At 43.2% G+C, this 25,130-nt stretch overlaps 1 protein-coding gene and 1 long non-coding RNA gene across 2 annotated transcripts; both read left to right on the top strand.

The window, feature by feature from the left end:
* Positions 1-1,235: 1,235 nt before the first annotated feature.
* LOC137418612 (uncharacterized) lies at positions 1,236-4,806 on the top strand. Its single transcript, XM_068104705.2, has 2 exons — positions 1,236-4,033; positions 4,176-4,806. Exon 1 carries the CDS (start codon positions 1,257-1,259, stop codon positions 4,026-4,028), a length of 2,772 nt encoding a protein of 923 aa, XP_067960806.2. The 5' UTR covers positions 1,236-1,256; the 3' UTR covers positions 4,029-4,033; positions 4,176-4,806.
* A 2,390-nt stretch (positions 4,807-7,196) lies between these two features.
* LOC137418613 (uncharacterized) lies at positions 7,197-17,005 on the top strand. The gene is made up of 3 exons (XR_010982675.2): positions 7,197-7,707; positions 11,501-11,658; positions 15,246-17,005. It is a non-coding gene; the product is annotated as an uncharacterized LOC137418613 (long non-coding RNA).
* The last annotated feature ends 8,125 nt before the right edge of the window (positions 17,006-25,130 follow it).

Below are 25,130 nucleotides of genomic sequence, written 5' to 3'. Positions count from 1 at the left end.
TATTGAAGCGTCGGGTTACATCTCGTGTCCATTTTGAGTTTGAAACCCATGATTCTGCTGTCTTTGAAAAACGATGGTGTGCCAAACAATCTTTATGTAGCTTGGTCAATGGTGTTCTAGTAATTAATTTATAATCTGGAATCTTTGCTTCTATGTTACCCCATCCACCATGCTTTCCTCTGCAAGTGTTGCATGTATTTTTATTTTGAAGTAAGCCATAACCCTTTTGTTTGGACATAATTGTCTGGAATCACATTGAATGATATTGAATGATTCCTTTCAATAAAGAGGAGCAAAAATCAAAATCTCTCTCTCTCTTTCTCTCTTTCTCTCTTTCTTTCTCTCACTCTCTTTCTCTCTTTCTCTCTTTCTTTCTCTCACTCTCTTTCTCTCTTTCTCTCTTTCTTTCTCTCTGTCGCTCTTTCTCTCTTTCTATCTTTCTTTCTCTCATTCTTTCTCTCTTTCTCTCATTCTTTCTCTCATTCTTTCTCTCATTCTTTCTCTCATTCTTTCTCTCATTCTTTCTCTCTCTCCGTCTCTCTCTCTCTCTCTCTCTGTCTCTGTCTGTCTATCTTTCTTTCTCTCTTTCTCTCTTTTTCTCTTTCTCTCATTCTTTCTCTCATTCTTTCTCTCATTCTTTCTCTCATTCTTTCTCTCATTCTTTCTCTCCCAGTTTCCTTCACCCCACTACCTCTAACCCTTCCTACCATATTTTCACTGCATTACTGATCTTTGTTCAATGGCAGGTGAAAGATTACAAAAGGAAACTTGAACGTCTAACCTCTTGTTTTTCACCAGAACATGTACCATATTGAATTGCTTAAGTTACTTCTTATCTCACAAATGAGTGAGAAAGGAAAGAAATAAAACTAGCACTAGTTTGACTCGTGTGTTTACAAAAGATTTTGGGAGGTTTTGGGACTTCAACTTCCTGCTGAATTTTGTGCTGCACAATACAGAAATTAATTTGGAAATTGTTTGAAATGAGTGGTGGTATAAAAATCCAAGCACTTGGAAATAAAAGAGGAAGAGTTGCTCAGGATCCTCATAAATTTCTCGACGCTGTTATCTACATGTCCATATGCTTTTGCAAAGTTCATTTCCTGGTCTTTTGAGAAAGCTGAGAAGCTGTTCGACATAAGCGGAGTCGTGTTCTCGACACCATGAGGATTCATGTATTCACTTTGCTTTCCATTATATTTTTCACGCTCGAAGTGGAGCACAACGGTGTGACCTGCTATGGGTTTCGATACTGCATGCAGATGTACTGGAGCAAGCAAGAAGTGGACTGCAGTGGCTGGATGTTGAGGAACATCTCATGGGCTCTCGTGGACTTGCCTGGTTTGACTCTCTCCCTCAATTTGTCTCGTAACAAGATCTCACAGCTCAAAGAAAGACAATTTGAAGAACTGCCACAACTGGAAAAACTCTTTCTCCAACGTAACAGTCTGAAGACTGTTGTTCCAGGAGCATTCATAGGAGTTGGAAACCTCACTCAACTTGACCTCTCAAGCAACAGCATAGGTAACCTCAGCATTGGATCTTTTAAAGGACTGAAAAAGTTGATAATATTGAACCTGGAGAATAACTGCCTTTGCTGCATCTTTAAGGATGTATTTTACCATTTATTTAGTCTTCGGAACCTCATTTTATCAAGGAACAAACTCAGTGAAGTTGCAAATGTCTTTCAAGCTCTAACAGACCTGAGCACACTTGACTCTTTGGACATAAGCCAGAACGGAATTACAAATTTTTCAGTGGAAGTAGAAGTCAAAATAAAGCGCTTAGTATTGTGCAGAAATAATATCTCTAAGCTGGAATTTTCAAGTCGGTTCTTTCCGTACTTACAGAAATTTGATTTTTGTCAAAACAAAATTGAGCACATGTCAGACGACCTGTTCCGTAACTTCACAAGTTTGACATCTTTAGTTTTAAACAACAATCCACTGAATATCTCGGTCCTAAAACATTCTGGACTGTTAAAACTCGACGAATTATACGTATCAAATCTCGCCATAAGCAGTTCCTCTTTATCAGAACTTTGCGACTTCAGCAGACGTGTCAAGTTAAGAAAATTGATTGCAAACTATAACCAAATCACAACCATCGATTCAGAAAAACTAGCAAATTGCTCGCATTTAAAAAGCCTCAGTATTTCAGACAACCGCATTAAAAGCTTAGTCAAAGAGGAATTTAAACACACAATAAATATGCAAGCCTTATATCTTGGTTTCAATCACATTATCAGAATCGCAAACACTACTTGGCAGAACCTCAAAAACTTAACAAAATTAAGAGTGAATGGAAATAACTTTGAAGTGGTGGAATATTTGTTTAGCCCCTTGTCACGTCTCGAGAATCTCGATTTGGGTCGAAACAAAATCTCGAACATACCAACAACGGCCTTTTTGAACTTGAATAACCTCAAGTATTTGAACCTAGATTACAATCAAATACATGATATAAATGGTGCATGGTTTAAGGATCTTAGATCACTGAAAACGCTGTCAGTTGTAGGTAACAATATATATACGATAAAAAGATCATTCTTTATTCCGCTTGCAAACCTCACGAAGCTCAGCTTACAATCGAACAAAGTGTTGGATATTGAACTGTTTGCTTTTAAAAACCTCTCCAACCTTCGCCAACTATCCCTTGCAGTGAATTTGATTAAAGACATTCGACCAAACATGTTTCAAGGCTTAGACTCACTGCAAAGTCTAAATTTGGGCAAAAACAAAATTTCTTTCAACAGCCCAGAGGCATTAAAACAACCGCCATTTTCACCTTTACGCAATCTCGAAAAACTCAATCTTCAATCTCAACAACCGCATGGCATTAACTACATTCCCAACAACCTATTTCAGGGACTTCAAAAGCTAAAACTTTTGATACTCAAGAACAATCCTGATAAATATATTGGAGGTCAAGCTTTTTGGTCACTGGTTAATTTGGAGGTTTTAGATGTTTCTTATTCTTCTACAGTATCCATTAAAGGCCTCCCTCCAGATATTTTTCAAAACCTCACAAAACTAGAATTGCTTTTCATGAAAAGCATGCAACTTAGTATCTTGCCACAACAGATTTTTAACAACTTGACATCCTTGAGGGTGCTGAGTATGAAATCTAACAATTTTCAAAACATTAGCGAATCCGTCATAAGACCGCTCAAGTCCCTTGAAACGCTAAATATTAAATTCAATCCTATGTCCTGTTCATGTCAGAATGCTTGGTTCCAAAATTGGTCAAAAATCAACCAAAAAACTGAGGTTAGTTATTTAAAAGCCATTCCTTGTTATGTAAACTTCCAAAAAAGACGTCAAAAGTTTGTACAATTTGATTTATCAATGTGTTTCTATCACAGCGGTATTGTCTATTTCTTAACCACTGCAGTGGTTTTAGCATGTCTAATAACCATTCCGATAATCCATCACAAGGGACGCTGGTATTTCCTATACGGCTGGTACTTTGTGCAAGCTTGGGTACATGAACGTAGGACGGACAGAACACGAGAAGAAAGGTATCAGTACGACGCATTTGTATCTTACAGCTCCAATGATGAGCAATGGGTCTTCAATGAACTCTTAGAAAACCTTGAAAGAGCCAACCCTCCTCATTTCAAACTGTGCCTCCATCACCGTGACTTCGAGGTGGGGAAATTTATCGTGGACAACATTGCGGACAGCATTCGAAACAGCCGCAAAACCATTTGCGTTGTGAGTCGAAACTTCCTCCAAAGCGAGTGGTGCAACATGGAGCTCCAGCTAGCTGGATACCGCCTGTTTGAGGATTACTGTGATGTTCTCATTCTCATTTTCCTGGAAGAAATACAGAGCCACGAACTTTCAAACTACCACAAGTTACGGAAATTCATGAGAAGTAGGACTTATATCAACTGGCCATCCTATGACATTGGGGCACAGAAACTCTTCTGGATGAAGGTTAGAAATGTTCTGCAAGATAGATCAACAAGTCAACATGACGATCGGTTTGGTGAAATCAATTTGCAGCCGACAGTCGACGTGTAATTACAGTGAGCATTCCTTTCTTTACTATAACATTCATGTAAATTGTACTATAGTTTCATGTATTCAAACATTAATAGCCTAAATAACGTTTCTCAGAAGGCTTTAATCTTACAATAATTCACTAAATGTCTGTCTGTCTGTTCCCAGGTACCGCAAAAACGGCTGAACCGATCGCAACGAAATTTTGGGTGGGAAATCCTGGGACCCCCTGGAGTAAAATAGGCTATATTGTTTTTCCAATTTCCAATTTTCCACTTTTTCCAACACGATGGAATAATATTTACCGATATGAACAGTGATGTGTCTTTTATTTAAATTCTACAAATACTGTTTAGATTTTGATGATTTGCGTGTGATATAATTTAACGGATGTTTAGTAACGGACCTCACACCATCAGAGACTCCTCCTCACTCACCACATTCAAAACATCACTAAAGACCCACCTGTTCAACGCTGCATTCAACATTCAACCCACAGCATTTAACCCCTGACTATCTCTTCTCCTTCTCCCTCCTTTTGCTTTAAATATTTCCCTATTGATTCTTGTCTTGTCTTTTTGATTCTTGTCTTATATATATGCCGTATATCGCTGCTGTTTGTTTTCTTGATTCTTGTCTTTTTGCAATTGTTGTTTTCATGTATTGTTATGCATTATGTTTTCCACTCTGTCAAAGCGCCTTTGGGCTTCTGGAAAAGCGCTATACAAAATAAATGAATTATTATTATTATTATTATTATTACATAAATCGTTTAAAATAAAAAAAGCCTTCAATTCCTGATATTTTGCCTTTTCATTTGGGCCTCCCAATTGAAGTAGGACGGGTACCGTTGCTAGTTGATATAACTTCAATTCCGACTTGTTATTTAATCCACCAATATCAATTGTAATCACTAACTTTTTAACAATAGCAATCATTAATACATGTTATAAATAAGATTAACAAAATATGTGCACAAAATATTGTAACACGTCCAAACAAAGGGTGTGCGAATAAGGTTGAGTGGCAGGGGAGAATGCAAGGGGGGTCGAAAAGATGGATACAGAAGCAAAATATGGGGTGTGGGCAGGTGTAATGGATGTAGAAAGGATCATGGTTTTGGATGGGTGATGCAGCTGAGATGGTGGTAAGCAGCTGCCTTGAAGACCTGGAAGGGAAAATGAGATTGATGAGACTGTGAAAGTTGGTTCCACATGTTGGGGGAAAAAAAGAAGAACAAATGAGTGGAGGTGATCCTGGATTTTGGGAGTTTAGTTCGAAGGTAGTTGCTGGTGGACCTCGTTCGCCCTGAAGATACCTGAAGGGGGGGGGGGGGGGAATAAAATACGGAGAGAGCATGTGGTGCAAGAACAGAAAGGTAGAGGAAGAAGACGGAAATCGGTGATGGCAAAGTGATAGGCTCTGCTTCATCGTGGGAGATTCCAATGATTTGAAGGTCTTGGTTTACACAGTGTTAAGCTAAGCAAGTTGTGAGGCAGGAGAGCAATCCCAGAGGGGAAAGCAGTATTCCATCAAGGAAGACCTTGCATGACAGGGGATGCCCAGATAGCAAATGCCTTTTCATGTCAACTTATAAATGTGGTTTGCCCAAGAAAGAGTGAGAACCAAGAGTTTGAGTGACAACTTTTTTGAGAGTGTTGTTACAAAAGTTGATGGGATGGCTTGCCATATGGTTCTTTCAGGTATAGAGAGTGAGAGTGTGGGATTTCTCAGGATTGGAAGATATTTTATTCCAGTGATTGACGAGTTTATGATTCTGTCAAGGTCTGAGGAGGAGGGAGGAGGTGCTGTCTGTCAATTTGAAGGATAAGGGATGTCACGACAGAGGGTGGAGTCATCAGCTCCACCTGTTTGATATGTTAAGTGTTTTACATGCTCAATTGTTATACATAACAAATTTGGCTAATACGTTTTGTTACTGCTGCCTTATAGGTGTTTTACATGTTTCGGGTGGCCTTGACCCTTGACTGGTTTTGACCGCATTTTACACACATAGACTACACATATGTACAGATAAGCTGTGTAAGTTTAAATTTCACATGTTGAAAACATTTTTAAATATAGCAATAATAATATTATCACAAAAAATCCTGTTTGATTATAATGGGGTGAAACTGTTGTCATGGAAGCTGTTGAAAAATGAAAATGGCTAAATCGATCGTTCTAACTTTTGATGAACCAATTCAGTGAACCAATATGCAAATCCTGTTCAACTTTCAAGTTAATGTATTGGAAATTGACAAATTAGACATTTGAACTTGAGGTCCAAATTTTTGAGAAAGTGTCTGTCCGGAAGTGAGTGATCGACCAACCATTGATTTTAAACGCTGGTCAAGTATAATGCAGCGACACAAACGCAAATGTCTCAAGAATGACTGTGCTAAGTTATCTCAAAAAGTATATCAGGAAACGTTATGTTGCTGTGACCTTGACCTTTGACCTTTTGACCTCAAAAACAATAGGCATTTAGGTTTGACTACTTCTACCAGTTGGGTAAGTTTGGTGAATATCAGTGTAGAATTACGACCTGTGGATGACTGACATACAAACAAACAAACATACGGTACTCAGGAAACAAATATACTTGCATATCTTGTATACAAACTCGACATCTCTCATTCATTGATATTTTTCATACTTCCTATATTTTCGTAAATTCGACTTGTATCCAGAAATACAACAATTATTGTTAATCATTTTCGAAATTGCCACACTTTCATTTGAATGTTGAAAAATAATTATTATAATATATATATATATATACTGTATATATATATATATATATATATATATATATATATATATATATATATATATATATATATATGACAGGTATTGCTGTCCATTCATCCATAACGCTGATTGGCTGTGTGAGGCTAGGTGCACTGTGATTGGCTCCTGGCAAGTTTTAATAATGTATCGTATAGGTTTATTAAAAGGAAGTATATGCATATCAAATATACTAGAAAAAAAAGCTCACTACCATCAATGGCTTTCTAAACTTTCTTCTTCCATCTACTAATCGCCACTAATCTGTCTGATAAAGCAATTTCAGATAATCATTTCAATGCTCAACCATAAAAACACACACGTGCATACATATATACATATATACGGAGATTGGAAATTTCACCACTTAATTTTGGTTAAATAAGCGTTTATAAAAACAATAAAAAATATAATAATAATAATAATAATAACTACTTTCTTTATAGCACAATACCCTTCATTCACGTATTTGTAAATGATAGTTATTCATATTCATAAATAATAATTGCATTTATTCTGGGATTATATGCAGCAAAGCCACTGAAAGACAGATAGCATAGTACCACCAATTTAGCACAGAAAATGAGGGAACCAACGAGAGAATTGCTCCAAACACACACGGAAAGAACGGATTTCGCACCAGTGGAACAAGCACCACACATCATGCTCGAGAGTATTCTAGAAGAGGAGATCCCTCAAGCAGTCAACCCAAAAATACGAGCAAACATCTACAAGAAGTACACTGCTACCAAAACAGTTTGGGCAACATAGCACCATCACGAGGGTACCAAGGACTTACATGATCTCTATTCCTCCTCGAAATGGTGACCCATACCAATGAAAGAGGACCTCAAGGAGATCACCTTCAAAGCAACGGACAGATGACCTGGCCATTGTGGAGATCTGGCATGTGAGTTCATTTCAATCACCACTTGGTAACTACACACCATACTTGATATACATAATACGCCTTGTTCCTTCCCGTAGATTACACAGCGTACAAGTTGTTTTCATTTGGTAATGCTTGAGGACTTGTGCATGAAGTGAATGACCATACTTTCGATGAATGATTTCACTTTTTAGAAAGCAAATTATAGTGCTGCTGTAAAAAGAACAAGCAATTTGAAAAATCACCGAAACAGATGAAAAGATTGTGGACATGCGAGAAACAAATGTTCTGATTAGTTCTGGGGAAAAGTGAAACAAACCAAATACTGCATGTGCTGTTGGATGGGAGCATGATAAATTTTTAGCCGCGTCGCAGACGCTGCTCATAGAGTGCCCTCTGCTGTTGTTGTTGTTCTTCTTCTTGTTCTTGCAGAGAAGACAAAACCTCAAAGCTCCACCCATTCTGGGAACCATAGCTCCACCCATTCTGGGAGAGGCCTCCATATAAACAAATATCCACCATTTTATTAACTTGCATAGCTTTGAGGCCTGTTTTGTAGGCCCGTGGTGTCTTCCTCTCTCACACAGTTTTATTTCAAATCAAATTCGATATATCATTTCATTTTTCACAGTCGCTAACATAGTTTTAGACTCGGTTGAAAAAAAACGGGAAGAAAATCCGATGAAAGTTGCCCTTTATAGAAGGAAATGAATTCTCAAAGGCCTGTAACTTCAAGTCCATTGAGATATATTTTGTTTAAATCGCGGCATGGTCAGTCATACACCGCCCGAAATAACAGACGGGAAAATGCCGAGATATATTAAAAATTCGTCCATATGATGACAATCGTCACGATGAAATATTTAATTTATACGTCATCACAATAATGTGGAGAGAGGAGCATAGCTTCGTTCACGTGTCGCCACATACGGGAAATTGCCGAGATATATTTTTTTAAAATCGCGGCATGGTCAGTCATACACCGCCTGAAATAACAGACGGGAAAATGCCGAGATATATTAAAAATTCGTCCATTTGATGACAATCGTCACGATGAAATATTTAATTTATACGTCGTCACAATAATGTGGAGAGAGGAGCACAGCTTCGTTCACATGTCGCCACACACGGGAAATTGCCGAGATATATATTTTTAAAATCGCGGCATGGTCAGTCATACACCGCCTGAAATAACAGATGGGAAAATGCCGAGATATATTAAAAATTCGTCACCACACATGGGAAATTGCCGAGATATATTTTCACTTTGCACAAAAATAACATCAAGTAATCGAATCAATAGGAATGTCCTGTGCCTATAACATCGACGTTATAGGCACAGCTGCATCTAGGCATTGTGTAACATCGACGCGGCTTTTGTTTTAATTAAAACTTTTTGTACTTGTTTCACTCCAGATGCAAGTACAAAAAAAGGCATTCCCCATGAAGAAATAATTTAACTTGTTAAAATTCTCCAGCAATCTGTGGAGCAAGGTCAAAGCCAAAGAATATTGAAAGTATAGGTGGAATTGTGTGTATTTCACAGGAAACGATGGTATATAGGAATCCACAAACAAATTATCTCGTGCTTTACACTGCCCTGACCAAGGACCATTCACTACCAATGCCCGGAGCCTTCCACCACCCCTGCCTGATCCTTCCACCGCTGTGGCCCTACCCCACAGACCACCGTGACCCCAAATCTGAGACCACCGTGGCCCCACGTATCAGGCCGCCGCAGCCCCTCGCCTAAAACCACCGCAGAACCATGCCTCAGTACATTGCACCAGCACAACTCCACGCCTTGCACTGGCATGACCCCAGCACCTTGTACCAGCACAACTTCGCGCCTTGCACCGGCACGACCCCAGCAAATTGTACCAGCACAACTCTGCGCCTTGCACAAGCATTATCCCGCGCCTTGCACCAGCGCGACTCTGCAACTTGCACTGGCAGGACCACAGTACATTGCACTAGCACAACTCCGCACCTTGCACTGACATGACCCTGCACCTTGCATCATCACAACTCTGTGCCTTGCACCGGCACGACCCTGGCACCTTGTACCAGCACAACTCCATGCTTTGCACCGGCACGACCCCGCTCCTTGTACCAGCACAACTCCGTGCCTTGTACTAGCACAACTCCGCGTCTTGCACCTGCACAACTCCGTGCCTTGTACTAGCACAACTCCGCATCTTGCACCGGCACAACTCCGTGCATTGTACAAGCACAACTCTGCGCCTTGCACCGGCACAACTCCGCGTCTCGCACCTGCACAACTCCGTGCCTTGTACTAGCACAACTCCGCGTCTTGCACCAGCACAACTCCGCGCCTTGTACAAGCACAACTCCGCGCCTTGCACCTGCACAACTCCGTGCCTTGCACAAGCACAACTCCGCGTCTTGCACCGGCACAACTCCGCGCCTTGTACTAGCACAACTCCGCGTCTTGCACCGGCACAACTCCGCACCTTGTACTAGCACAACTCCGCGCCTTGCACCGGCACAACTCCGCATCTCGCACCTGCACAACTCCACGTCTTGCACCGGCACATCTCCGCACCTTGTACTAGCACAACTCCGCGCCTTGCACCGGCACAACTCCGCATCTCGCACCTGCACAACTCCGCGTCTTGCACCGGCACAACTCCGCACCTTGTACAAGCACAGCTCCGCGCCTTGCACCAGCACAACGCCGCGTCTCGCACCAGCATAACTCTATGCCTTGCACCGGCACGACCCTGCTCCTTGTATCAGCACAACTCCATGCCTTGCCCTGGCACGACCCCACTTCTAGCTCCTGCACAACTCCGTGCCTTGAACCGGCACAACCCTGCGCCTTGTATCAGCACAACTCTGCGCCTTGCACTGGCACGACTCCCCCCCTCCACCCCCTCCCCCCAACTTGCAGCCCACATCTTGCAGCAGCACAACTCTGCACCTTGCACTAGCACACCTCCGTGCCTTGCATTGGCACGACCCCCACGCCTTGCACTGGCATGACACCGCGCCTTGCACCAGCATAACTGCGCCCCTTGCACTAGCACAACTCCGTGCCTTGTACAAGCACAACTCCGTGTCTTGCACCGCCACGACCCCCACACCTTTAGCTGGCATGACTCCGTGCCTCCACACGCTTTCCACCACCATGATCTCACACCTTCCAATGCCAAGATCCCACGCCTTCCACCACCACGACACCAAGCCTTCCACTGTCTCGACCTGTGCCTTCCACCACTCGCAACTGCGCACATTTCACCACTGCGAACTTGTGCCTTTCACCACCTGCAACCATCTGCACTCCACCACTGCGCCACTGTGCCTTTCACCACCTGCAACCCTGAGCACTCCACCACCACATCCCTGTGCACTCCACCACTGCAACCTTGTGCCTTTCACTGCACGCAACCCCGCACATTCCACCGTCACGACCCCTCGTTTTCCAACACCGTGACCCCATGCCTTCCATCTCAGCGACATCACATCTTCCATAATTGTAAGGAACATAAATTTCTGCTTAACGGTGCATTTATAATAGAAGCGAGCAAAGGGGGAAATGGTATAAAGATCAGGTCTAATATCCGTTTTTGAGATTTCCTTTGTGTTTCAAATTAAGCAGTCTTTTTGTAACAGGAGAACAACAAAACAATGAACAGTACTGTGGCATTAATGTCTAAATGAAGGGCATTGAAATGCAAATGATACTTTCCTAATACTGGGTCCTGTAGTTTTCATTCCCCTTGCTCATCTCATGCCTCCTCGTCCCTACAACACTCTCGCTCCCCCCTGACCCCATACCTTCTCTCAGCAGGATAAAAATATCACGGGAATTAGCCATTGCAGTTGGTGCTTATAATCACACCTGCCATGATGATTCATGATCGCAAGGCTCCTGAACTTAGTGTTTGGAGAATGTATCCAAAGTGAAACTCTGTTGAAGGATTCGTCTGGGCATGCAATGTGCAAACGGTAAGGCAAAGGAACTTGGAATTTTGATTTGCCAGTTTGAAAGTATGAGTTGAGACTGACTTGCAGAAACAAACTACAGATATTGATTGACTCTACAGGTAGATAACATTATTATCAGGGGTTAAAATGGCAGCTTCAAAAGCATAGAATATGCTTAACAAAATAAGTCCCCTCACTTGTATTTAGGCTTAAGACCATAATTCCTATGAAAATGCACTTCTGAGGTATCAAAATCAAGGGCCCAGCTGGCCACCCATAACGAGGTCATTCTCAATATTCATTGGCTGCTTTTACAAATGCGGATGTGGGAAAATAAAATTGGCAAGTTGTGTGGAGATGGAGTGACGAGATCTCAAGAGGGAAATTTCTCACCTCCAAATTGTTTCTCAATACTATTTTCAATAGTTTCTCAGTGCTGGAGAATTAGCTAGTACTTAGTTGGCACCCAACGAAGTCAGCACCAGCGAACCAAGGAGAGGATCCGTCCGCTCGCACCACGCAGTTTGGACCAAGAGAAAGAATGCGTCTGCCCGCAATCATATCCACGAAGTCAGAGCGCCAAGAAAGCATGAACTGCGACCGCTTGCAGTAAAACCCAAAGCCAAGAGAGAGAAAATGCCGGGACACAGTCTTTTTGTTCCACAGTCTCCCACATCATCCGATGACGTCAGCGCATGCTCCAATCAGAGAGTGTATCTCATCGCTCCATCGGCCGGACCAATCACCACCCCACATGGCAGGGCCCCATCGCCCCTCCCGTTTGGTGTTGCGATGACTCAGCTGGCGGCTCCATCGGTATTTGAATGTCCTGGTTACGGTTACTTTTATATGGTGTTTTTAGTATAGGTGCGGAGTGCATGGCTGGTGTGGTGTGTGTCATGTAGTGTCATAAGGGACAAAGGAAAAATCACAGAGGCATTTACATACAGGGAATTAATTACCCTTAAACCCTACCTAATTAACATAGCCCCACTCCTTGCCCTGGGGACATATATACGACCTTACACGACATCCGGTCAATCAGATTCCCTACTTAGGTACATGGAGGTTTCTTCTTCTTCATCATGACATTTGGAGCACACTATACCTATACAATTCTACCTGGACCATTTCCTACCCCCTCATAAACGTAACAGTATTATACTAGGAAGAGTACCCGTCCCAAGTGATGGAAAAAGCTCGCGAAAGTATCTGTCCCCAGCAATGGGAAAGGTTTTAGTTATTTTATCAATTTAAATAATATTTCATTTATTTTAAAAACACCAATCGTGTTCCACTCTTATTTCACTCAGAGCTTGCACCCAAAGCTCTGAACTACTGATACCACCTATTGGGAAATGGTGGTGCAACACAGAGTCGTGGAGGTTGGATTTGTCCAAAAAGAGGGCAAAATATCATGGTTGCGAAAATGTTTTGGCATCAACGTTACTCATGCCTGTTCTCCCATCATTTCAAAAGTGAATATTGAGCTTTTCAAACACAGCACAGGAAGCGGCCTCTGTAAACGGGAGACAGACGAACACACTGGCAGACACCACAGATTACAATACTGTATATCTATTCTTGGGAAAAATGCAAGGGGCATAGAAAAGGCCCCTTTATATGCTATGCGCCATGTGGCAAAGTAGAGAAAAGAAGGGACATTCAGTAGAAAATGCCAAACAGTAGAATGAAGAGACATTTAAAAAAATATTGTGTGCATGCTGGACTACTCTTGTGTTCTTAGGAGGAACCAAGTAGTGCTCTAGAAAAGTTCATCAAAGGGGTGCCCTACATATTGTTATGAATTTTGGGGTAGAGTGGTATATAGCTCAGGTATATCTGTGTAGGTATCATGCTCCGGTTGTCGTGATAGGGAATCCCACATGTAATAAGTTCTGTCTAGCCCGGATGTCGGATTAAGTGTATATTTGTGGTCATACAAGGATGGCCTTGTGATAAGTAGAATAAGGATTATGCTAATTCCCCTGTGTGTGAAACCTGTGATCATTCCATTGTCCCGTATGGTAATGCACATAGATACTAGTTAGGAATCCATCCCCATTAGCGCACACACTAGTTAAATTCTTCCCCCTCCCCACAATAAAACTCACCGGAAGGACAGACAGGAAGCGCCCGCACATTGCGCTGGCATGGAAATGGAACATCGAGCAAACAGGCAATGGACATGCCCAGAGGGGCAGCGATTGGACAAGACACCACCAATAGGGAGACAAGGCAGGGCAAGAAGCTGGCCACTGATTGGTGGAAGGAAGGGAACAAGAAGTGACGAACTGATTGGCCACCAACGAATGGCATGAGAGAGAAGTGACGTGGCCATTGGTGGAGAATTGAGCCTGTGATGTTGTTGGCCGGCAGGGATTGGCAGAGAGAGAGAGAGAGAGGACATCACGTGGGGTTGATAAAAAGTGAGGAGAGACTGACATTTTCCCTCTTGCACCTGGACCTTCTGCTTGCCCTGGACTCTCCCTCTTCTCTTCCCTTCTTGCATTGGACCCCTTCCCGTTTGGACCCTTGCTTGTTGGGCGACGACGGACGGTGGAGAGACGGTGGAGTGCTGACCATCCTCCTTCCCTGCGTTCATGTACGGGACCTCGCGTGCGAGCGACGAGCGTGCAAATGAGGCTTGCCGCGCAGCGGCGTACGTTGGCCTCGCAGCGCGCAAACAAGGGCGCGTCGAGGCCTTCCTCCCACTAAAACTGGAGCTGTGTTCAGACGATGTGCTCGAGTCTGATGATCCCTGACACACTCCAGCCATTGATATAAGCTCAGCACACACCCACACGACACGGTTCCTTTCATAAATTCTCTCTTGAGTTTGTTTTAGATGTCTGGTGTGAGGGATCCTGCTTTAGAACATTTATTTACTGGCGCATTCTTGTTATCGGGTTCCGTTTAATAAATCTGTTTATTTTTGTAAACGTTACCATCCGTTTTTGTGAGTTTATTTCCTGCAGGATCGCAGACTGCTCGGATCGCGTCAGGTAAAAGCTGCCGCTTCTTCTTCTTCTCTTTCTTCCTCCCGCACATATATAGTGAAGTCCGTATTTGATCGCCGCCTCAAATTAACGTTCAAATTGCCATCCGTGATTTCCTGGTCTTCACCGATCGGAATCACACGACAATATCTTGGTTAAAACCCAACAGTACATAAAGTTTTCTGTGTACCTTGAAAACGAAAACACATAAGATAATGTGCATGTGTGTGAAATTTAAATTTTTTAAATTTAAATTAACAAAGTTAGTATGTAATATGTAACAACCAATTGCAGACATGTTGGGTGTGATGTATTCTTCAGGACAAGTGTTGGACAAGCACGATGTGTGCACACATTCTAGGCAACAAATGGATTAGATTAAAGAATTCTACACATGTGCAGTGCAGCCTATTTTACCAATCCCTTTTGGACCATAATTTCACATTACATAAACTTGCAAATGTTGACTGCAGACATATTGGACAAACATGATATGTACATGATGAATACTGATGATAATTAGAGATGATGGATGAATTGTATATGTACAGCTACTTCTGCAATAGAATAGAAAACTAATATTATGTTTGGCATTTCAATTTTTTACAGAAAAATGAAGGACTGCGAAGAGGTCCCATTGAAACCAAGAGACTGTACAACTGCATTGAAAAAGGGTGATACAACTTTAAACGTTTATTCACAAAGAAACAGAAAGCTCAGGAACGTGAACCAAACATTTCTTGAAAGCTTATGACATGGTATTTTCTATCACTGATCGCTATTGCAGTAAGTCACTGCTAGAGTTAGAGAGAGCCCATGGTCTGAAATTGGCATTTACGCAAAATCCTTGTAATTGACGTTCTCGATGTGTGACCCTCCGCGATTAAGACAGGCATTGATCCTGACACCAAAGTTCTGTCCAACTTTCCTGTAAATCTCATGTGGCACTGCCTGGAAGTATTCTGACACCTCCTGATTCAGATATCCAGTGTGGCAGGGCGGTTGATGTAGACAGAGCCCTTGTCAGCCCCCCAGAATCAGTAGTCCAGAGGGTTCAAGTCTGGGCTATGGTGTGCCCAGTCATGAGCGGTACCCAGGGCAACGAGGAGGTTTCTGAAGAGCTGCTGCAGGAAAGTGATGGTGTCACCAATTGTATTTGGGGGTGCACTATCCTGCATAAACCAGGTCATGCTGAGCTGATTTGGGGTGACCTTTTGGGCTAGATCATTATGGAACTTCTGGATCACGGCCCGGTAGCGCTCACCGTTGATCGTCACCGTCTTGCTGTTGTCATTCTCAGGCATAAGGCCAAAGCATTTCCCATCTGGCATTGAAGGCGCAGAAGCATGTGACATTAGGCCCCTTCAGGTACCTCTCAGTGATCTCCTCAGGTGGTTCTGTTCCCCAGAAAATGTTGTTGTGGTTGTTGATGGCACCGTTCAATTGGAAATGGGCTTCTGCTCCACTGTCAATGGCATGGTTGAGCTACGGAGCTGGAAATCCCAGGGAACAAACAACACTATAACACCACCAAACCCTGAAAAGGAAAACGGTATAGGTCAAAAAACGAAGAAATGGCAGGAAGTCAAAGTTGTATCAATCTTTTTGAAACACCCTGTATAGATACATATACAGGGGTGTTTCAAAAATACACAGGATGTTTACAGGGTGTTTCAAAACAGGGTGTTTCCAATCTCCCCATATGTTGGACTGACGCAACCCCACTTCATTGTGTGGGGTAAGTGAGGAGGCGAGTCAATACTATATGGAGTGCCTCTTTCTGCTCCTTCTCGTCTTCCTCTTCCCAGAATTATTGATGGTGCTACTGTATGACTGTTGTGTAAGTAAGACTGTATGCTGTATGAGGGAAATACGTATTAGAGGTTAGTCTGCTCTTCCGTGTCTTTTGCCTTTCACTTGTAAATATGTGATTTAATGATTGCCTGCTTGAGAAATAAAGATTGCTGTTAATTGCTTTGTGAATAAAACCTTGTGAATAATGTAATTTCTGTGCTTATAATACGTGCTTATATTTGGTGAACGTTTCAAACCTGTTCATTTTTGACCATTCTTTCATTTATCCGATTTGGTGTGTACGTAATAGATAGACGTGAGTTTTGCTCCACCAATTGAGAGAAATTTTTGAGGTCACGTGCGTCCTCCCCTCCATTAAGCACCATGTCGCATCAGTGCGCCACTCGTCACATATGGAGATTATAGTGCAGAGGGGAAGAGGGGCATTCTACCATTTTTGCTTATGTAATAAATAGATGGTATTGTGTTTTGACCGACATGTTTAAAGAGGAAATTTAAAAAAATAACTTTCGCCCTTTAAAAATTGTATGAATAAATTATTGATATATCAGCTCCTTTTTTGTTCGTATCCTTTTCTCATCCATATTGTAAGTAGAGCGGTCTGCTTTGTGATGCTTTAAAATGTGGTGTATAATGTTCGATGGGGTGATTTATTGCAGTTAAATGAACAAAATGGAAATGTTGAAAAAAAAATGGTATTGAATTTAAAATTAAAATTGAAAAAAACCCATAAATTTATGAGAAACGGGATTGAATGAGACTCACCATTATTATAAGTGAAGAAGATGAAGCAGGAAAGCTTTTGTCTGAATTTAAATTGAAATCAGCCCATCTATCCACACCTTACTCAACTACATCGTACCGTTTGTAGATTGCTTATCATCTGATTGATAAAAAATATTATCAGAATTGATGGTGATCATACGTACAGCATATAAATCCCTTAAAGGATCATTGTTGACTTATGGACGCATGCACGCACACACGCATGTTTGCACGCATGCTGAGACTGAGCTCCTTTTATATTATAGACAAGATCAGTGTGAAGTGAAGGCACGCTCCCCGGTTAGGTTGGCCACGTCAACCCCAGGTAAACGGTAGACAGAGGACTCTGGAAGATTTGGTCGAGGCGCTCGTTGTTGATTCGAAACCCACCGGACTGCGGAGTTATCCACAACCGATGGCCTCAGCATCAGGAGTTGGGAGGATCCCGAGAAATCCCCTCATAGTAAACCCATAACCCCATGTCCCCCCGTCTCCGTGTCCATAACAATGTATTTGTCTCAGTTCATGTTGCAGGTACACTACTCACAATAAGGTAGGGATATTGTGGGAGTGAGTTAATTTTTTTATAGGGGTTAGGGTATTCAAATCAAGAATGCTGTGCTTTTTCACACTCATTAATAACCATAGAATTAGGACCAACAACTTTTTTCAACATAATTAATACACAAAATCAACCACACCGAAGAACCTGCCAATATCCCTAACTTATTGTGAGTAGTGTATGTTCTGCGTATCTAAATATTAGTTTCAGGTACAAGCAAACCATTCCTGAGCAGCTTGAGTATGGATGGGTGATTGTGTGCATCTGTGAGGAGTGTCGTTTCTGTGGGGTCTCGTCGAGGAGTGATGTGTGGTTGATGTCATGTGCTTCTCACCCAAGGAACGACTTCACCCAACCCTTGTCCCCCCTCAGGAAGTAACCTACTCCCCACTCTGGAAGAAACCCACACTCCCCTCCCTCCTCTGGAAGAAGCCCACACACCCCTCCCTCCATCCGGAAGAAACCCACACCCCCCCTCCCTCCATCCAGAGGAAACCCACACCCCTCCCCCCCATCCGGAAGAAACCCACCCCCACTCACCCAACCTGGAAGAAACCTACCCCCACACCCCCCATCCAGAAGAAACCCACCCTCACTCACCCAACCTGGAAGAAACCTACCCCCACTCCCCCCCATCTGGAAGAAACCTACCCCCCACTCCCCCCATCCAGAATAAACCTACTCCCACTCTCCCCACCCAGAATAAACCCACGCCCACTTCCCCCACCTGAAGAAACCCACCCCCACTCCCACCACCCGGACGAAACCCACCCCACTCTCCTTACCCAGAATAAACCCACCCCCCTCTCCCCCCCATCTGAAAGAAACCCACCTCGCACTCCCCCCAACTGGAATAAACCCACCCCCCACTCACCCCATCTGGGAGAAACCCACCCCCACTCCCCCCATCCGGAAGAAACCCACCCCCACTCACCCCACCTGGAAGAAACCTACCCCCACTTCCCCCACCTGAAGAAACACACCCTCACTCCCCCCACCCGGATGAAACTCACCGCCACTCCCCCACCCAGAATAAACCAACCCCCTCTCCCCCCATCTGGAAGAAACCCACCCCCACTCCCCCCATCCAGAAGAAACCCACCCGCCACTCCCCCCATCCAGAAGAAACCCACCCGCCACTCCCCCTATCCGGAAGAAACCCACCCCCACTCCCCCCATCCAGAAGAAACCCACCCGCCACTCCCCCCATCCGGAGGAAACCCACCCCCACCCCACCCTCTCCCCCCAGCCGTAAGAAACTCACCCCCACTCCCCCCTTCCGGAAGAAACCCACCCCCCACTCCCCCCACCCAGAAGAAACCCAACCTCCACTCCCCCTATCCAGACCAAACCCACCCCCACTCCCCCCAACCAGAATAAACCCACCCCCCTCTACCCCCATCCGGAATAAACCCACACACCTCTCCCCCCATCTGGAAGAAACCTACCCCCCGCTCCCCCCATCCGGAAGAAACCCACTCCCCACTCCCCCCATCCGGAAGAAACCCAACCCCCCCCACTCCCCCACCCAGAAGAAACCCACCCCCCACTCCCCCCATCCGAAAGAAACCCATTCCCCCCATATAGAAGAAACCTACCCCCCACTCCCCCCATCTGAAAGAAACCCATTCCCCCCCATCTGGAAGAAACCCAACCCCCCACTCCCCCCATCCGAAATAAACCCATTCCCCCCATCCAGAAAAACCTACCCCCCCACTTCCCCCCATCTGAAAGAAACCCATTCCCCCCATCCGGAAGAAACCCAACCCCCCCACTACCCCTATCCGAAAGAAACCCATTCCCCCCATCCGGAAGAAACCCACCCCCTCACTCCCCCCATCCAAAAGAAACCCATTCCCCCCATCCAGTAGAACCCCCCCCCCACCCCCCCACTCTCCCCACCCGGAACAAACCCACAACCCCGCCCCCCACTCTCCACATCCGGACACAACCCACCCCCACTCCCCCACCTGAAAGAAACCCACCTCCCCCCCCCCACTCTCCCCATCCGGAAGAAACCCAACCCCCCACTCCCCCCATCCGAAATAAACCCATTCCCCCCATCCGGAAAAACCTACCCCCCCACTTCCCCCCATCTGAAAGAAACCCATTCCCCCCATCCGGAAGAAACCCAACCCCCCCCCCCACTACCCCCATCCGGAAGAAACCCACCCCCTCACTCCCCCCATCCAAAAGAAACCCATTCCCCCCATCCGGAAGAAACCCACCCCCTCACTCCCCCCATCCAAAAGAAACCCATTCCCCCCATCCGGAAAAACCTACCCCCCCACTTCCCCCCATCTGAAAGAAACCCATTCCCCCCATCCGGAAGAAACCCAACCCCTCCCCCCCCACTACCCCCATCCGGAAAAACCTACCCCCCCCACTTCCCCCCATCTGAAAGAAACCCATTCCCCCCATCCGGAAGAAACCCAACCCCTCCCCCCCCACTACCCCCATCCGGAAGAAACCCACCCCCACACTCCCCCCATCCAAAAGAAACCCATTCCCCCCATCCGGAAGAAACCCAACCCCTCCCCCCCCCACTCTCCCCATCCGGAACAAACCCACAACCCCCGCCCCCCACTCTCCACATCCGGACACAACCCACCCCCACTCCCCACACCCGAAAGAAACCCACCTCCCCCCCCCACTCTCCCCATCCGGAAGGAATCCCACAAGAAAAAAAACACAAACAATTTTGCTTTTATATTTTTATTGGCGCTGAGGAAGCGCCTCTAGCGATTGACTTCCAGCCAGTGTAACGCTAATTCCTGTCACAGGAATTCTGAGATCATATAAGTGGGCGTGGCAGTTCCTGATTGGTTCGTGTTGGGGGACTTCTGGGAGAGGCTTCATAAACAAATATCCACCATTTTATTAACTCGCATAGCTTTGAGGCCTGCTTAGTTAGGCCCGTGCTGTCTTTCTCCCTCACACAGGTTTATTTCAATTCTAATTCGATATATCATTTCATTTTTAACAGTCGCTAACATAGTGTTAGACTCGGTTGAAAAAATTGCCAAGATATATTTTTTTTAAATCGCTGCACGGTCGGTCATACACCGCCTAAAATAACAGACGGGAAAATGGCGAGATATATTAAAAATTCGTGGCGGACTTTCCAATTCCTTTGCATTAATTAAATAAAATAATTCTGTATACTGATTTTTATTGTCATATTCTTCATTATGCCTATGTACTCTGAAATAATGAGGAATCGGGAATAACAAAAGTGGATATGTCAAATCTTACTCGATCCCATATTACATGTACTTTCATTGCATACAAATTATACTTCCTCCTAGAAATTCCATGCCCGAACCTCAGCGCAATCCAAGAGGATTCACTTGTTTAAATAATTTAAAGAAATATATTTCCCACTTTTCAGTTTGACAGCCTTGCCATCCCTGGACGTGCCGCCTCATGTGCTCCACATTTCCCCTCTCATTCCCCCAATGGAATTGCGTCGTTTTGACGGATACAATAATTGGTCTGGGCCGTGTTCACTTACCAAGCAGCTCGCTCGCGCTTGTCAAGCCAGCCGTACCTTATCAACGGTTTGTAATGGAGTGCTTGTTTGACTGCTTAAGCCGCTTGGCGAGCGCTGTACAATAAACTTGGTAATTGGACATTGTGGAATCGGAATTTTTTGGGGGGGAGGGAAGGGGGGAGGAGGAGTTATCCTCAGCTGTAAACCAATTCTTCCTTCCGTGTAAGTGCTGCTTCATCAGGATGAAGATTACCGCACTGATGTCTGCCCGATGGGGGGTGTAAACAGTGCCGATGCAACCAAAATCCACACGATTTATTACTTGCAAAATCGAAGATTTTTCAAGGACTGCATATTGGTTGCGTTTGTGGTTCTGTCTGTCTGTCTGTCTGTTTGTTTGTTTGTCACCGGCCTACAGGTCACAATTTTCAACCGATCGTCACGAAACTTCACGAAATGGTAGAGTTGGTCAAAAGAAAGAAGCCTATTGTTTTTGTGGTCAAAAGGTCAGAAGGTCAACATAGGCCAAAGGTCACCAACTTTGCTAAATTACTAAAATCCTCAATTTTCATCGGATTGACCTGAAATTTGAAGAGGACTTGCATATCTGGTCACTGAATTCAACCACCAAGAATTTTTGCGGTCAACATTGGCCAAAAGGTCAACATAGGCCAAATTTCTAAAATCCTCAATTTTCATCCAATTGACTTGAAATTTGAAGAGGACTTGCATATCTGGTCAATGACTTCAACCACCAAGTATTTTTGAGGTCAACATAGAACAAAAGGTCAACATAGGCCAAATTTCGAAAATCCTCAATTTTCATCCAATTGACTTGAAATTTGAAGAGGACTTGCATATCTGGTCACTGAATTCAACCACCAAGTATTTTTGAGGTCAACATAGACCAAAAGGTCAACATAGGCCAAATTTCTAAAATCCTCAATTTTCATCCAATTGACTTGGCATTTGAAGAGGACTTGCATATCTGGTCAATGAATTCAACCACCAAGTATTTTTGAGGTCAACATTGGTCAAAAGGTCAACAAAGGCCAAAATTCTAAAATCCTCATTTTTCATCCAATTGACTTGAAATTTGAAGAGGACTTGCATATCTGGTCACTGAATTCAACGACCAAGTATTTTTGAGGTCAACATAGGCAAAAAGGTCAGCATAGGCCAAAATTCTAAAATCTTCAATTTTCATCCGATTGACTTGAAATTTGAAGAGGACTTGCATATCTGGTCACTGAATTCAACCACCAAGAATTTTTGAGGTCAACATTGGCCAAAAGGTCAACATAGGCCAAATTTCTAAAATCCTCAATTTTCATCCAATTGACTTGAAATTTGAAGAGGACTTGCATATCTGGTCAATGAATTCAACCACCAAGTATTTTTAAGGTCAACATAGAACAAAAGGTCAACATAGGCCAAATTTCGAAAATCCTCAATATTCATCCAATTGACTTGAAATTTGAAGAGGACTTGCATATCTGGTCACTGAATTCAACCACCAAGTATTTTTGAGGTCAACATAGACCAAAAGGTCAACATAGGCCAAATTTCTAAAATCCTCAATTTTCATCCAATTGACTTGGCATTTGAAGAGGACTTGCATATCTGGTCAATGAATTCAACCACCAAGTATTTTTGAGGTCAACATTGGTCAAAAGGTCAACAAAGGCCAAAATTCGAAAATCCTCATTTTTCATCCAATTGACTTGAAATTTGAAGAGGACTTGCATATCTGGTCACTGAATTCAACCACCAAGTATTTTTGAGGTCAACATAGGCCAAAAGGTCAGCATAGGCCAAAATTCTAAAATCTTCAATTTTCATCCGTTTGACTTGAAATTTGAAGATGACTTGCATATCTGGTCACTGAATTCAACCACCAAGTATTTTTGAGGTCAACATAGGGCAAAAGGTCAACATAGGCCACATTTCTAAAATCCTCAATTTTCATCCAATTGACTTGAAATTTGAAGAAGACTTGCACATTGAGTCACTAAATAGGGAAACAAACTATTTTTGAGGACAAAAGGTCAAACTCAAGGTCAACCTTCCAAAATTATCATTTTTATCTGAAAAATCGTCACTTTTCTTCCTTTTGACCCGAGCTTTGATCAAGATTGTCAATTTTAATCTTGATGAAATGGACAATTTGCTGTATCAATGGAAATTTTTTTATTGGGGGGTGGGGGGGGGGGGGGGGGAGGCGGATTTTGCAAGTATCGTGCTCGCATGACGTCTTCTTGTTACTTGCAAAATCGAAGATTTTTCAAGTATATTGGACAGTTGTGTCTGTCTGTCTGTTTGTTTGTCTGTTTGTTTGTCGTTTTGTCACCGGCCTGCAGGTCACAATTCTAAACCGATCGTCACGAAACTTCACCAAGTTGTATAGGTCGTCCCAATTGAGAAGCCTGTTGATTTTGAGGTCAAAGGTCAAAGGTAATATGGAGGACAATTTTCTAAAATCGCCATTTTAAATCCGATTGACTTGAAAATTGAATAGCATTTGTGTATCGAGTCCCTAAATTGGGAAACCTACTATTTTTGAGGTCAAAGGTCAACTCAAGGTCAAACTTCCAAAATCATCATTTTTCATCTGAAAAAACGTCAATTTTCATCCGATTGACTTGAAAATTGAACAGCATTTGCATATTGCCTCACTGAATTATTGGGAAACCAACTATTTTTGAGGTCAAAAGGTCAAAGTTCAACTGAAGGTCAAACTTCCAAAATCATCAATTTTCTTCTGAAAAACCATCAATTTTCATCCGATTGACTTGGACATTGAACAGCATTTGCACATTATGTCACTAAATAGGAAAACCAACTATTTTTGAGGTCAAGCAGGCAAAGGTCAACTTAAGGTCAAACTTCTAAAATCATTTTTCATCTGGAAAATCGTCACTTTTCATCCTGTTGACCCAAGCTTTGATCAAGACCATAAATTTTAATCTTCATGAAATGGACAATTTGCTGTATCAATGGAATACTTTGGGGGGGGGGGGGGGGGGGATTTTGCAAGTATCGTCCTCCGCATGACGTCTTATTGTTACTTGCAAAATCCAAGATTTTTCAAGTATATTGGTCGGTTGCGTTTGTGGTTCTGTCTGTCTGTCTGTCTGTTTGTTTGTTAATTGGCAAAAATATATATATATATTTTGCAAGTATGTTGATCACTCCGGTTTCTGTGTTTGTCTGTGTGTTTGTCTGTCCGCTCACTTATACCTGCCTACAGGTCACAATTTTAAACTGATCTTCACAAAACTTTAACAAATGGTAGAGTTCGTGGTCCGACAATATCCTATATATTTTGGGGTCAAAAGGTCAACATAGGCCAAAGGTCAACCACTTTTTTCAAATTTCTAAAATCCTCAACTTTCATCCGATTCACTTGAAATTTGAATTGGATTTTCATGTCAGCTCACTGAATTCAACCACCAATTATATAAGAGGTCAAAAGGATGCTCTACTGAGTGCCATTCTGCTTTGTTCTCTTTTGCCAAGTGTCACTCTGTGAGTGATTTTTCATATTGTACGTTTGTTTGTTTGTCTGTCTGCTCACTTATACTTGCCTACAGGACGCAATTTTAAACCGATCTTCACGAAACTTTACCAAATGGTAGAGTTCGTGGTCCGACAAAATCCTATATATTTTTGGGGTTAAAAGGTCAAAAGTTCAACATAAGCCAAAGGTCAACCAATTTTTTCAAATTTCTAACATCCTCAATTTTCATCCGATTGACTTGAAATTTGAAAAGGATTTTCATATCGCCTTACTGAAAGCAACCACCAATAATTTTTGAGGTCAACATTGGCCAAAAGGTCAACATAGGCCAAATTTCTA

Source organism: Myxine glutinosa, chromosome 6 (assembly GCF_964187855.1).
Source record: "Myxine glutinosa chromosome 6, kmMyxGlut1.1, whole genome shotgun sequence".
NCBI lineage: Eukaryota > Metazoa > Chordata > Myxini > Myxiniformes > Myxinidae > Myxine > Myxine glutinosa.
This window is presented reverse-complemented; position numbering and strand designations above follow the sequence as displayed.